General features: G+C 42.1%; 1 protein-coding gene across 1 annotated transcript in view; it reads right to left on the bottom strand.

The window, feature by feature from the left end:
• LOC142847606 (replication factor C subunit 3-like) overlaps positions 1 to 15,970 on the bottom strand; it is a 52,036-nt gene extending 36,066 nt beyond the window's left edge. The window contains exons 1-6 of the mRNA XM_075968424.1: positions 15,864 to 15,970; positions 14,683 to 14,814; positions 13,837 to 14,020; positions 11,950 to 12,065; positions 6,800 to 6,938; positions 5,541 to 5,677 (exon numbers count right to left, since the gene is read on the bottom strand). Coding sequence (XP_075824539.1) covers positions 5,541 to 5,677; positions 6,800 to 6,938; positions 11,950 to 12,065; positions 13,837 to 14,020; positions 14,683 to 14,814; positions 15,864 to 15,970 — 815 coding nt within the window. The remainder of the gene's footprint in view (positions 1 to 5,540; positions 5,678 to 6,799; positions 6,939 to 11,949; positions 12,066 to 13,836; positions 14,021 to 14,682; positions 14,815 to 15,863) is intronic.
• Between the last annotated feature and the right edge of the window lie 529 nt (positions 15,971 to 16,499).

Raw genomic sequence — 16,499 nt, 5'->3', positions numbered from 1 at the left:
TAGGATACAAGATCAACTCCAAAAAATCAGTCGCCCTTCCAATACACAAAAGATATGGAAGCAGAGAAGGAAATCAGACAAGCATCACCTTTCACGATAGCCACAAACAGCATAAAATATCTTGGGGTAACTCTAACCAAGGAAGTGAAAGATCTATTTAACAAGAACTTTAAGGCATTGAAGAAAGAAATTGAAGAGGATACCAGAAAATGGAAGGATCTCCCTTGCTCTTGGATTGGGAGGATCAACATAGTAAAAATGGCAATTCTACCAAAGGCAATTTATAGATTCAATGCAATCCCCATTAAGGTCCCATCAAAATTCTTCACAGATCTTGAGATGACAATACTCAACTTTATATGGAAAAACAAAAACCCCAGGATAGCCAAAACAATCTTATATAATAAAGGGACTTCTGGAGGCATTACCATCCCTGACTTCAACTCTATTACAGAGCCACAGTAATGAAAACAGTGTGGTATTGGCATAAAAACAGAGAAGACGACCAATGGAATCGTAATAAGACCTGGATTTTAACACAAAACCCTATGAACACCTCATTTTCGATAAAGGAGCTAAAAGTATACAATGGAAGGAAGAAAGCATCTTCAACAAATGGTGGGGGCACAACTGGATGTCAACCTGTAAAACAATGAAAATAGACCCATATCTATCACCATGCACAAAACTAAAGTCCAAATGGATCAAAGACCTCAATATCAATCTGAACACACTGAACCTGATAGAAGAGAAAGTGGGAAGTACCCTACAACATATGAGCACAGGCGATCGCTTCCTAGGTATAACCCCAGCAGCACAGACATTAAGGGCAACATTGAATAAATGGGACCTAATAAAACTGAGAAGCAAAGGACACTTTCACTAAGACACAAAGGCAACCTACTGACTGGGAGAAGATCTTCACCAACCCCGCAACAGACAAAGGTCTGATCTCCAAAATATATAGAGAACTCCAGAAACTAGACTTTAAAATGCTAATTAACCCAATTAAAAAATGGGGCACTGATCTGAACAGAGAATTCTCAACAGAAGAAGTTCAAATGGCCAAAAGAGACTTAAGGTCATGCTCAACCTCCTTAGCGATCAGGGAAATGCAAATCAAAACAATTTTTGAGATATCATCTTACACCTGTCAGATTGTCTAAAAACAAAAACACCAATGATAGCCTTTGCTGGAGAGGTTTTGGAGGAAGGGGTATCCTTATCCATTGCTGGTGGGAATGCAAACTTGTGCAACCACTTTGGAAAGCAGTTTGGCGGTTTCTCAGGAAATTTGAGATACAACCTACCCCTGGACCCAGCAATGCCACTCTTGGGAATATACCCAAGAGATGCCCGATCATATGACAAGGGCATTTGTTCAACTATGTTCATAGCAGTATTATTTGTAACAGCCAGAACCTAGAAACAACCTATATGTCCTTCAATGGAAGAATGGATGAAGAAAGTGTGGAATATCTACACATTAGAGTACTACGCTGTGGTAAAAAAACAATGACTTCTCGAATTTTGCATGCAAATGGATGGAAATAGAAAACACTATCCTGAGTGAGGTAACCCAGATTCAAAAAGATGAACATGGGATGTACTCACTCATAATTGGGTTCTAGCCATAAATAAAGGTCAGTGAGTCTATAATTTGATATCCTAAAGAAGCTAAATAAGAAGGTGAACCCAAAGAAAAACATATAGCTATCCTCCTGGTTATAGGAAGTAGACAAGATTGCCGGGGAAAAAATTGAGATCTTAGGGGTGGGGTGGGAGGAGGGTAAGGGGAGAAGGGGAGAGAAAAGTGAGAAGGGGAGGATGGGGGAACTTGTGGAGACAGGATGATTGGGATAAAGGAAGGTTGGATAATGGAGCAGGGAAGCACATATCTTAATTAAGGGAGCCATCTTAGGGTTGGCAAGAGACTTGGACCTAGAGGGGCTCCCAGGTGCCCAAGGTGAGGTCCCCAGTTAGTTCCTGGGGCAGCTGAGGATAGGGAACCTGAAACGACCCTACCCTATAGCAATACTGAGGAATATCTTGCATATCACCATAGAACCTTCATCTGGTGATGGAAGGAGATAGAGAGAGACCCACACTGGAGCACAGGACTGAGCTCCCAAAGTCCCAATGAGAGCAGAAGGAGGGAGAACATGAGCAAAGAAGTCGGGACCACGAGAGGTGCACCCACCCACGGAGACAGTGGGGCTCATCTATTGGGAGCTCACCAAGGCCAGCTGGACTGTGACTGAAAAAGCATGGGATAAAACCGGACTCTCTGAACAAGACGAACTATGAGGGCAGATGCGAAGCCAAGGACAATGGCACAAGGCTTTGTGGGAGCCTAGCCAGTTTGGATGTTCACCTTCCTAGACATGGATGCAGGGGTGCGGACCTTGGACTTTCCACAGGGCAGGGAACCCTGACTGCTCTTCAGACTGGAGAGGGAGGGGGAGAGGAGTGGGGGGAGAGGGAGGGGGAGAGGAGTAGGAAGAGGGTGGGAGGAATGGGAGGCTGGGAGGAGGTGGAAATTTTTTTTTTCAATAAAAAAAAAGTAAAAAAAAAAGAGTTGGTTCTTTGAGAAAAATAAACAAAACAGACAAACCTTTACCCAAACTAACCACAAGCCAGAGAGAAAATATCCAAATTATCAAAATCAGAAATGAAAGGAGGGACATAACAACAGACATGGAGGAAATCCAGAGAATCATTAGGTCATATTTCAAAAACCTGTATTCCATAAAATTAGAAAACTTAAAGGAAATGGACAACTTACTGGATAAATAATCACTTACCAAAATTAAACCAAGACCAGATAAGCAAATTAAACAGACCTATAACTGCTAAAGAAATTTAAAAACGGTCATCAAAAGTCTCCTAACCAAAAAAAGTCCAGGAACAGATGGTATCAGCTCAGAATTCTACAAGATTTTCAAAGAAATATTACCAATATGCCACAAATAACTCCACACCATAGAAACAGAAGGAACATTGCAAAGGTCTTTTTATGAGGCTACAATTACCCTGATATGCAAACCACAGAAAGACAATACTAAGAAAGAGAATTACAGACCAAACTCACTCATGAACATTGATGCAAAAACACTCAATAAAATACTGGCAAATCGAATCCAAGAACACATCAGACCCATCATCCACCATATTCAAATCAGCTTCATCCCAGATATGCAGGGATGGTTCAACATACAAAAATCTGTCAACGGAATTCACTACATAAACAAACTGAAAAATAAAAAACACATGGTCATCTCATTTGATGCTGAAATTGCTTTCAAAAAAAATACAAAGGACATACATAAACATAATAAAGGCAATATACAGCAAACAAACAGCCATCATCAAACTAAATGGAGAGAAACTCCCAACAATCCCACTGAAATCAGGGAAAAGACAAGGTTTTCCAGTCTCTCCATATCTATCCAACATAGTTCTTGAGGTTCTAGCTAGAGTAATAAGACCAAAAAAAAGGAGATCAAGGGGATACAAACTGGAAAAGAAGTCAAACTCTCACTATTTGCTGATAATATGATACCTTATATAAGTGACCCCAAAAATTCTACCAATGAACTTCTACAACTCATAAACATTTCAGTAATGTAGCAGGATACAAGATTAACTCAAAAAAATCAATAGCCCTCCTTTATACAGATAAATGGGTCAAGAAAAAAAATCAGAGAATCAAACATCACCATTCACAATAGCCACATATAGCATAAAATATCTCGGGATAACTCTAAGGAAGACTTGTTAGATAAAAACTTTAAATTTTTGAATAAAGAACTTGAAAAAGACACCATAAAGTGGAAAGATCTTCCCTGTTCTTGGGTAGGTAGAATTAACATAGTAAAAATAGTAATCTTACCAAAAGCAATCTACAGATTCAATACAATGCCCATCAAAATCCCAGCAAAATTGTTCACAGACCTCGAAAGAACAGTACTCAACTTCATATGGAAAAGCAAAAAACCCAGGAGATCCAAAACAATGCTGTACAATAAAAGAACTTCTGGAGGCATCACAATCCCTGACTTCAAACTCTACTACAATGCTACAGTACTAAAAACAGCCTGGTGTTGCCATAAAAATAGACAGGCAGACCAATAAACCTGAATCGAAGACATGGATATTAATTCACACACCTACAAACACCTGATTTTTGACTAAGAAGCAAAAAATATCAAATGGAAAAAAGAAAGCATACTTAACAAATGGTGCTGGCATAACTGGATATCAACTTATATAAGAATGAAAATAGACCCATATCTATCACCACAACCTGCACAAAACTCAAGTCCAAATGTATCAAAGACCTCAACATAAAGCCAGCCACACTGAACCTCATAGGAGAGAAAATGTGTAGTACACCCAAATGCATTGGCACAGGAGACCACTTCTTAAATATAACCCCAGGAGCACAAACACTGAGAGAAACAATTAATTAAATGGGACCTTCTGAAACTGAAAAGCTTCTGTAAAGCAAAGCACATGGTCAACAAGACAAAACGACAGCCTACAGAATGGGAAAAGATCTTCACTAACCCCACATCAGATAGAGGTCTAAGCTCCAAAATAAACAAAAAGCGCAAGAAATGGGTCATCAAAACAACAAATAATCTAGTAAAAAAAATGGAGTATAGACCTAAACTGAGAACTCTCAAAATGGCTGAAGGATACTTAAGAAAATGGTCGACATCCTTAGTCATCAGAGAAATGCAAATCAAAACAACTCTGAGATTCCAACTTATACCTGTAAGAATGGCCAAGATCAAAAACACTGATGACAACTTATGCTGGAGAGGTTGTGGAGAAAAAAGAACACTCCTGCATTGCTGGTGGGAATGCAAGCTGGTACAGCCCCTTTGGATGTCACTGTGGCGATTTCTCAGAAAATTAGTAAACAACCTTTCTCAAGTAATAATACCACATTTGGGTATATATCCAAAGCATGCTCAATCATGCCAAAAGGACATATGCTCAACTATGTTCATAGCAGCATTGTTTGTCATAGCCAGAACCTGGGAATAACCTAAATGCCCCTTGACTGAAGAATGGATAAGGAAAATGTGGTACATTGACACAATGGAGTACTACCAGCAGAAAAACATAATGACATCTTGAAATTTGCAGGCAAACGGATCGATCTAGAAAATATCATATTGATTGAGGTAATCCTGGCCCAGAAAGACAAATATATGTACTCACTCATAAATGACTTTTAGATAAACAGCAAGGAAACCCAGATTACAATTCACAATCCTAGAGAATCTAGACAACAATGTGGACCCTAAGAGAGACACAGATGGATCTAATCTACATGGGAAGTAAAAAAAGACAGGATCTCCTGAATAAATTGGAAGCATGGGGACCATAGGAGAGGATTGAAGAGGAAGGAAGAAGCTTGGAGAGGAGCAGAGAAAACTGTATAGCTCGATAAAATAAAAAAGTATTTAAAAAAAAGAAAAAAAATCCTTGCCAGAAACATCTGCCGAGCCCTGACAAGAGATGCTTACTGTGATAGGTTGAGCTCAAATCTCAATTTTTTCACCACGACACCATAAAGTTCTTGTAGGATACACATAATTCTTGTCTTTTTTCCAGCACCTGATGGCCCATATACTAGGAGGTGAGGAAAGTCACCACACTGCACCTAGCGAAGAAAGAACAAGGCATTTTACTTCGTCGAACCCAGGTGCTCCAGGTTAAACTACTTCTAAAGTACTAAGGTATTTTGTTTACTATCCAACGCCAATAGAAAATTCATCAAACTCTCATGTTTGCTTTCTCTGGGCACTAATTTAATCTAACTTGCACGAGCAACCCAGAACATGCAAGGCACAACACTAAATGCTTAAAGGCAGGGACTCCCTCAGCAAGCTCTATGAAGGGCACTTTCAAAAATGAGGGCTGATGGGAATGTGGAACTGATCTCTGTAACTGACACAGATGCTTGTCTTGCTTGGGTTCTCAAAATGATTTTCTTGCTAAGAAGGGGGTACACTGATTCCCTTGCAAGTTCATTTGGGGGATACAGGAACATAAGGGATGCTATGGGAAAGAGTGTGTTATCAAACAGCAATAAGAGAATGACATCAAACTAAAGGGCACTATGGGCATGGCGCTTGATCCGATGAGAAGATGTAGACTTTAAAAGTAAATTCATTAAGGCGTAGGAATAGTATACTAACCCCTGTCCTAAGAATATAAACAAGTAGCCACAGGAATCAATAAAATGTGTCCATTCTATGGCTAGGAAACTTAACGTTGAAGCTACTATAAAAACCGGTGTGCATACACATGAAGTATAATGCTCGATTTTTATATTATTTCACGAATTATAAAAACAACAACAAAAAAGACAACTAAAACATATCTTCCACTTCCCTCCCGATTCTTCCAAAAACTCTCATATGGAGGATGGAGGCACTAGGTAAAATAAGTCCTCGTTTTCAGAAAGGACTTAGCTGTGATTCCGAAGAGGCTAGTAACTACGAACAGGGTGCAGGGCACTGTCCCCTCCATCAGCCCGCCATCTAGCTACCTGCAGCAGGAGAGCCTATGGGCCCCAGCCCTTCCTACAACCGGGGTCTGCAGCCTCCGCCAGGTCTGCACCCCAAGCTCACGGGACCCCTGGCGGTAGAAGCAGCACTCCGGGGAACTTGTCACTTTGGGTCCCCGCTAGCCCTGCAGCGCCCGCCTTCTCACTCCCTTATCCTCGGGCTTTTCAGGAAGCGGCGGAACGTGCCGGCCTCCGCCGTCCCGGTCTGCTCACCAGGTTGCTCAGCTGCGCCGCCTGTTCCTCGTGATAGCCCAGCCGGCCGAGGTAGCACGGCCGGTATTTGTCCACCCAGAGGCTCAAGGCAGCTGGAGTGCCACCGGTGCGCCAGCCATCTAGACGAGTTTCCCGCGAGCTCCAAACCGCGTGTCACTTCCGGCAGCGGACGACTTCCGGATTAGAGACTATGGTACCCGAATGGAGCCTGAAATAGTCACCGGCAAAGCTTCCAGCAGCCTCTCCACCCCAGTTCCTTTGCTCCGGTCCAGCACGGGAAATTCATGGTGCAATCCTCGTCCCTTTATTCTCACCCTCTGTTACATTTTAGAAAACATTCGATGGAATTAAAGACACATCAATGACAGTCTGAGCATCCAATCTTAGTGCTTAGGAAGTTTCCTCCATTTCATTCATTCATTCATTAATAAATTCATTCAAATTTATGCAACAGAAATTTATCTTTATTTGTAGAGTTTGTTTTCTCTTATTTTTTTTTTATACCAAAGAGCTTTTGCCTACATGCATCTGTGAACTGTGTTCTTGGTGCACTTAGAGGTCAGAAGAGGATTTCAGATCCCCTGCCACTAGGGTTACAGATGGGTGTGAACTGCCATGGGAGTGCTTGGGAACTGAACCCAGGTCCTCTACAAGAGCAGCCAGTGCTCTTACCCACTGAGCCATCTCTGCCGCTGTTACAGTGGGTGACCTTCAGTAATGTTGCAGGATATAAGATCAACTCAGAAAAATCAGTAGCCCTCCTATATACAAATGATAAAGAAGCTGAGAAAGAAACCAGAGAAACATTACCTTTCATAATAGCCACAAATAACATAAAATATCTTGGGGGTATCACTAAACAAAGAAGTGAAAGACCTATTTGAGTAAGTCTTTGAAGAAATTGAAGAAGATACCAGAAAATGGGAAGATTTCCCATGCTCTTGGATAGTTATGATCAACATAATAAAAATGGCAATCCTACCAAACGCCATCTAGAGATTCAATGCAATCCCCATCAAAATCCCAACACAGTTCAAGTGCTCTGCAATTCAGTTTCTCTGCTACAGTAACCAGTGAGATGACATTTCAGATACAGAGATGACTTCTAGCTCTAATAATACTCAAGGTTTTACATTTTGTATATTACCTACCCAAAAAGACAGAAAATATGTTGTGGGATTCTGTATAAGGGCCAAATTAGGGAAGTTCTCAATGATACATATGTCTTCAAGTCTTGCTGCAGCAGTGGAAAGCAGCTCATGAGAAGCCTCTCCTATCTCCACTCAGGAGTGGTGACTGAGCATCATGTAGAAGGGGACAAAGAACAATTTAAACTTTGAAAAGACTACAAAATAACACACTGACCTTTCTATTTTTAACTTGGATACTTACCATCCTACCAAAAGACAGTTTCTAATGCAGTTTTAAATTGGATACCCATCTGCACACCCACCAACTCTAAGAGAGTGCTTAGTTTATTGCAAGAAAAAAGTGTACAGAATATTTAAGATGCTGAGTATTTCATAGGAAAGCTGGACGGTGCTGTAAAGAGTCTTTTTAATTGTTTAACACCACCAAATAAATGAAATTAGGAGGATTTCCGGGGACAGAGTTGGGAGTGTTGTATGATAAACCACATGTTATCTAGTCTTTCTGTGGAGAGGCAGTGGTTACGCATTTTAAAATGTCTGGGTAAACTATTTCTTCTCATGACAATTTGTCATAATTCAGTAGCATGTCCTTCCCCTAGAGATAGCAAAATATTTTCAAATGCTACAGCATTACCGAAGTTCTGGTGACTCAGATCTGTACTACTCTTTATCATAATTTGCACTGAAATATAGCATTGAAACTACTCTACAAACTAACGTTAAATAAAAAGAGGAAGCATTTACGATAACTGTACCTTTTTTCTTTTTATTGTTTTTATTGAGCAATACATTTTTCTCCCTTCCCGTCCTTTTTCTTGTACTTTTTTTTATATACTTTTTATACTGTTGGATATTTATAATCAAGCTTTTACTTTAGGGTCTTATTAGAAAAAAAACAGCAACCTTGGTATTTGATGTAAATGTAGTATGCTAAATTCTGAGATAGCCTGAGAAAAAGCTGGAGATATTATTTAATAGTAAAAGTAGACAAGGTTTCTCATCTGCCTTGTAGCATTAAGTTAGTTTGTAACACTCAGATTTAATTTTACATGTATGCCTGTGTGTGAATGTTTTCACACATGTATATGCTCTACATGCATGCTTGGTGCTGAGGTCAGAAGGTATTGGGTCCCCTGGAATTTTAGATTCAAAAGGATGTGAGCCCCCTTATGAAGCTGGGAACCAAACCCAAGTGCCCTTAACTACCGAACAATCTCTCTAAACCATAAACTCACACTTCTTAAATTTAGCAGATGAAATGATGTTTTGAGTAACCTATATGAAACAGCCTTACGGAATTTTATCAACTGTTTTGTGACATAAACCAATGGGTGGGACCATTTCAGAGCTTTGAATGAATCCTTCTGACTCTGTTCCCAATATTCCTACTGTAAGTAGATGACAGTGTTGGAGCAGGCCCTTACTCTACAGCTTCCCCATGTGACATACATGGTTTAGGAGTGAGAGGTTGGAAGGCATCTCCAGAATACAAACTTGCAGCTCAGCAGTTCCCCTCTGCTGTGGGCACCCTTTGCTCATGCATTTCAAAGGCAACTTTCAGTGGTTTGCTATCCCGGGATCACAATGTGCAATTGTGATTGGACAGCAGGATAGAACTAATGTAGTGCAGAACGAGGAGTTCCTTTCTTTCCAGATCCCTTCTTCATGACATTCTCTTAAATATGACTGTAACAGAAAGTCTTGGTAGTAAAGACAGGAGTAGGTCAGGCCATCCACATCCAAGGTACTACCCTCCTGTGTAGACGTGTGCAGACCTGCCTGGATGCGAAACCGCTGTGTAACCAAGGCTCCTGGAATGTGCAGAAATCCATCTCTGCCCAGGAGTTCTGTAGTCACAAGAGAGCAACCCCACATCTGACTCAAGAAAGGCTGTAAAACCGAGGAGTCGAAAATTGATTTTATTCATAAAAATACTCATTATACTCAATAGGAACTTTAGAAAGGGTAGTCAGTATATACGGGGTAGAGCTTAACCAACTATTAAAACAACAAGAATAAATTATTTAAAAACAAACAACAAAATTTAAACCAAAGCACAGAAAAAAATATCCAAACAAATGAAAACCAAACCCAAACCAGAACCCTTGCTCCAATTAAGCTAAAAATAGTCTCTAGCTCTAGATCCAAAAAATCAATCGAGAGCATCCTGCTCCCTAAAGACACCAAAGGTGACCAAACCTCCTCTATAGACCCTTTCTCAGGACTGACGTGCCAGTCCAGGATGTGAAACTGGAGAATCCCCTGACATTTTCTTTATGGACGATCAATGAGTAACACAGGTGAGGGATGCTGTAGTCTCTGTACTGCGTTATCTTCACCAACACTTTCCTGTGACATGGAGTCTCCCTCAGCACTCACAGGAGAGGGAATCCTGTTCTTTTCCCTGTGGTGTGTACAGAATACAGCACGGCATCAGTACAGTCTTTCTCGTGAGAGTCCTCACCACATATGGAGGGCGCAGCCGGCTTACTAAAGACATGGAGAGTAAACTGACAGAGGAAGCCTTGCTCAGCAGCATATCCTCCCCATGCTGCTGTGCGCCACTCAGGGTCCACCTGCTGACCAATGTCGGGATCTGGAGTCATTCTTGGTGGGTCCTCTGAATGTCAGGCGTCTTTCTGATGATTTCCTTTCTCCAGGAATAGTGGGTCAACAGAACATGAATCAGATTGGCGATGGATCCCCTGCAGTAGGTGGAGATTTTCCTCACTGGTTATTTCACAGCTACAAGGAGGGGTCTGCTTCTCAGTAGGTGTTGCTGCTCAAGTGGAGAATGTGTGAAGCTTCCTTCAGCCTCCTCAGTTCTCCAAAGCGGAGCTGTCAGAGAAGGAAAGGCAATCAGATACATAGGAAGCCTCATTGGACCACAGCCTAGACAAAACCAGGGACTGTCCACACATGGGAAACAAACATCGAGGAAGAAAACCCACCCCATGAATGCCAAGGTTGCAGGGGACAGGAGTCAATGGTGGCTCATTGGCCTGGCACACTCAGGGCTCCTGCTGCAGCAGGTCTGTCTGCAGGAGGCTCTCATCTTGGACTGTGGCCAGATCATGCTGGAGGTTTTCATCTTAGGGGAGGAAATGGCTGGAACACAGGTCTGTTAAGGACCTGCTCTGTCAGCTTTTGAGCTCTCACCAGCTCTACTCAACTGGGAAATCCAGCATTACATTTGAGCTGGGCTCATTCACTCCTTGCTTCTTCAAGGATAAGACAGCACCTGAGTTTCTTTTTTCTCCACCTTTAAAACTGCTAGAAAGTGAGCTGAGAAATACACACTGTGGTGAACTAGAAAAACAGCCCATTACTCCAATAATTTAGATACATTCTTTTGAAAAAACAGCAGTATAGCAATGTCTTGGTCACAGGCCTTGAACAGATGCCAGGAAACTGTGAGCAACCTGGGAAATTAACTGTATGAGGCCCTGAAGAGGCGCAAACACAGCACTGCAGTGAAGGCTGGGCTTATTCCTTCAGCACAGAAACTTCCTTGGATTCAACATGTCAAACTCTAAATGTGATTTTAATTCCAGAGAAACCTTACAGGAAACAGATGCAAACTGCAGAGAACCCATAATCAATAAGAAGGTGCTGTATGCTAATCTGCCCAAGTGTAGGATTTTATCTCTAAAGCTGATACTCCTGGAGGAAAATAAAGTGGCAGGAGGAGACACCGTCTTCCACAATTAACACTGCCTCTATTAGGTCTGGGACTACCATAGGAAGGATCAATGCACTCAGAACACACGAGAGCACTCAGAATTGAAGAAGTGCACACAATTGAGAAAGATTAAGGATAACACATATTGCTTCCTGTGCAGACATTTCTGTTGACTGAGCCAGCCCAATACTCTCAGATGTTCTTTCCCTGGCTTTGACTGAAAAGTCATGCAAATGTCCAGGAACCCAAATAGGACAGAGATTCAGGTACTGGGGAACTACTTGATATTACTCCCTCTTCGTGCCCTGGGATCCTACCTCATCTGGGAGACAGCGAAGGGATTCTGCAGCTTTTCAGCCATTTCTATATGTTTGTTGACCAGATCCCTCAGCTTCAGCAGGAATTGTCGTCTTTCCACCAATATATCCTGTTTCTGTTCATTAGAAGATTATGTTCTTAGTGGAGGGTTGAACACTCACATGCACACACACACACACACACACACACACACACACACACACACTCACTCCTCAATGCACACTTCTGGATATACATGTACAAGAACATACACATTCGGCAAAATAACAAGAATTAATCATTTGATATTTTTCTGTATCAATGGTCTCATTTCCTTAATAAAAATACACAGAATGACAGAATGGATGCAGAAACAGGATCCCTTTTTCTTCTGCATACAAGAAACAAACTTCAACATCAATTATAGACATTACCTCTGGGTAAAGAATTGGAAAAAAAAATCTTCCAAGCAAATGTACCTAAAAGACAAGCTGGTGTAGCTATTTTAATACCTAACAAAATCGACCTCAAACCAAAATTAATCAAAAGACATGGGGAAGGACACACCACAAAGATAACATTTTACTTTTTTTTTTTTAAATTTTTGGAGACAGTGTTTTTCCATAGCTTTGGAGCTTGTCCTGGAACTAGCTCTTGTAGACTAGGCTGGCCTTGAGCACAAGGAGATCTGCTTCCCTCTGTTTTTCAAGAGCTGGGATTAAAAGTCTGCACCACCACCACCTGGCCATCATTTCAATTCTTAACATGTATGCCCTAAGTAAATTTTTAAGATAAACATTACTATAGCTTCTATAGCTGAAAACACATATTGATTTCCACATGCTAATATGAAAATTATTACCAATAATAATCTCAGTCTCACCAATGTGCATGTCATCAGTGTGCAGGTCATGCAGACAAAAATTAATAAACTCTGGATTAACTGAAGTTTTTTTTTATTTATTTATTATGTATACGATATTCTGTGTGTATGCCTGCAGGCCAGAAGAGGGCACCAGACCCCATTACAGATGGTTGTGAGCCACCATGTGGTTGCTGGGAATTGAACTCAGGACCTTTGGAAGCACTCTGGAGGCAGAGGCAGGCGGATCTCTGTGAGTTCGAGACCAGCCTAATCTACAAGAGCTAGTTCCAGGACAGGCTCCAAAACCACAGAGAAACCAAGTCTCGAAAAAACCAAAAAAAAAAAACAACAAAAAGAAAGCACAAAAGTATAATCTACTGACCTTGGACATTTGGTTCAAGCATCAATTATTTAAGTATTTAGACTAAGTTTGAGCTTGTGATGCAAACCCTTAATCCTAGCTACTCAGAGACTGAGACAGAAGGACTGAACATTAAAGTCTGGACTGAACTCCACTGTGAGTTCAAAGCTAATCTTTGGAATGTAGTGTGATCATATCTCAAGACTTTAAAAGGATTTGGTGAGATATCTCCTTGTTATAATGTGTAAGAAACATGAGCAAAGCCCAGGTTTAATGTTATTTTAATAATTAGATCAAATAACCATGGGAGAACTGCTATTTTCTGAAGGGAAATTAAGGAGGAGTGGACCCGGGTTCCGGGGAACAGGGGGTGAAGGACTGGGAGGAGGGAAGGAGGTTCAACGGATGAAACATGAGAGAAGATAAAAAATGTAGACAATAACCACACCTTTGACATTTACACGGGGATTTTTTCCTTCAAAGATGTTTTCAGCCATTGATCTCACAAGATGCTAAATCCTTAGAAAGTCTTGGAATAATCACAGAAATCAACAATTGGACAGGATGTTAGTGAGCTACTGGAAAAGTGGGTGGATGATCAAGTGTGTGTGAGGGTGTGTGTGTGTGTGTGTGTGTATTACTACTGATGGTGGACAGCCTGCCCACATTGCTGCAGCCTACCTTATCCAACTCGTCACATAGCTCACAGAACTTCTCATCGGTCTTTTCATAGAGATTCTTCACCTTCTCACAGGCCACTTGCATTGAAATCTGCTCCCTCCATAGCTTTCGGTTCTCCTCTCTTAACATGCTCACTTTTTTCTTCAACTGAGTTCGCTCATTCAGGAGCTGGTTGTGGAGGATGCTGAAACATCACAAAAACACATTGAGACCTACCTAGCCTCCATCTCCCACATCACCCATGCAAACTCCCATGTCCCCAGACAGCCCTAGACCAGAGCCCACAGTCACCATGCCAGGATACCCTAGTGGCTGTCGAATGTCAGAGAATGGCCAAATTACAGAAAGACTCAGACTGCTTTTGAAAACTGTTACAATAAAAGAATTGCATGTACTTCTGACAGCAGGGTTTGCCTCCTACCACATGTACTTAACTGTCCATGGTATTGGGAAAGCATCAGCAGGTTGAGAGGTAGAAGACAAACTTCTCTGAGGGAGGACAGCAGACCCAATTGAAATATATTCTATCTATGGGTAGAATGGGATCACCTCTGTAAACCCCTACCAGAGCCCCCAAGACCCACAAATGCCTGACACCTTTATCATGGTACAAATAGATTTTCTATCGAGAGGCTCCTGAGGCTGGCAGGACAATGTTGTGATGGGCTCACAGATACTTCAGTCTTAGCAAAACTAGTCCAGTAGGTCCAAGTCAAGAGCATAAGACAGACTGCTTTTTATAGGGAGACAGGCCAAAAGGAAAGTCCTCACTTTGGTTCAAAGGCAAAAACATGACAAAAGCAGTCACTGCAAAGGAATAGAGTCCCAGTGAAGTTAGTCACTCACCTGTCAGAGACAGTTTCCTCAGTCAGCTCCTTGCACTTGTACAAGGCCTCTCTCATCTCCATGGGGAACTTCTGTAGATCCAACATCACTTTCTTATGCTCCATATTCACCATCTCCAACTCAAAATTTAGCCTGTATTAGGGCATAGCCCCAGAGCAAAGAACCCCGTGAATTCTGGACTTAATGATCCTATGATTTCAGGCTGTGCCCTAAACACCCCAGCACAGTCAATGTCGCTGATAGCTATGAACGAGGACAACCTGGTGCTGTTTAAACTTGCTGACGTGGCCCCAGACCAGCAATCAGGGGTGCAAAGGGAGTGATCCAGAGCTGCATGAGTTCCATTAATGGGCCTGGAGGAATAGAATAGTTAAGTCCTGGGGAGCCTGTGTCACAAGTCTGATCCCACCAGAAATCTATGATAATGTTGTTCCCGTCTTCAGAACGGGGATTTTTGATCCTAGGTTCCTATTGTTACTTGGATGTCTAAAGCACAAAATCAGTGTTAACAGCGAGCAGACCTGACTTAAGGATAGATATATAAGTCTCCAGTGGATTCCAATGGGCTGCCAAGGTGAGCACACGGGCCAGGCGCATCATCACTGGTCATAGTGGAGTTCCCTGACCCTAGGAAACTTAGTGGGATCACCTGGAAACTGTGGCACAGAAAGAACCACATGCCACAGACCCCCAACTACTAGGACACACATACACACACACACACACACACACACACACACACACACACACACACACACACACACATACACGGAGGATGCCAAATAAATGGAGGCAGACGGAATTGTCTCAGAATATAAGAAATCAGACTAGAGAGGAGCAGTGATGAAGTTCAGACCTCAAGTCACACACTGAGATGCACCAAGACGACTAGGCCCCTGCAGCTGCTCCCAGGAGCAGCCAGTACTCAAGCACCTGCTGGTTAAGCACAAAGACTCACCATAAACTCACAGCACCTAGCATCGTCCACAAGCCAACACCTGTCAAGGCCTCATGAAATGTATGCTGAGAGCTCACAACTATTGCCCCATCCCCAGATTGATCCAGGCCACAGGCTCTGCTTTTTATTTGGAGGAATCACACAGCCTGTGTCCTGATATCACTCCTTCCCAGGGTTCAGCTTTGCCTCTCAGATGCCCTCAGGAACTAGACAAAATGGCTACCTGTTGTTCAAATCCTTGTTGGTATAATTAGCCAGAATTCCACGAAGTTCATCCCTTTCTTGGGTCATCGTCTGAAGCTGCAGGGTCAGCGTATCCACCTTGTTCATCCCCTGCTCCTGCCCAGTAACAGAGTTTGGGGTTGATGTTTTTCCAGCACTCCCTGCAGGTAGATAAATATTAGTGAATTTATGCAGTAGTATGGCACAGGACCAGGAGAGATCATGTTGAGTTCGAAGAAGAGGCCAAGGAAGAGTGAATGCATGGAACACAGTGAAGGATCAGGACAACTCCTCAAACTGGGAGCCCATAAGCCATGCCTCTGTCTCCACTCACTGTGGCTAGCTATGTGTATCAGCCCCTCCTGCTGCCCCACTGGCCCTGAAAGGCATATGTCACCCAGCCATGCTGCTTTGGAAATATCAACTCATTTCTGATGTGATACAGAAAATTCCTGGAGTCTCCAGTGCAGAGACTCTCAGTCTCTTAGTGTGGCCTGGAATAAAAGTAACTGAATGTCTGAGACCCTGGTGCATAGATGGGGAATTTCCCATGGGATACTCACAGAAGCTAAAGAAATCACTGATGATGAGTTGTAGCAACAACCTACTCTCACACCCCATTAGTCTGTGCCTCCTG

The sequence above is a fragment of the Microtus pennsylvanicus genome, chromosome 1 (genome assembly GCF_037038515.1).
Source record: "Microtus pennsylvanicus isolate mMicPen1 chromosome 1, mMicPen1.hap1, whole genome shotgun sequence".
Classification (NCBI taxonomy): Eukaryota; Metazoa; Chordata; class Mammalia; order Rodentia; family Cricetidae; genus Microtus; species Microtus pennsylvanicus.
The sequence above is the reverse complement of the archived record's forward strand: the minus strand, read 5'-3'. Positions and strand labels throughout refer to the sequence as shown.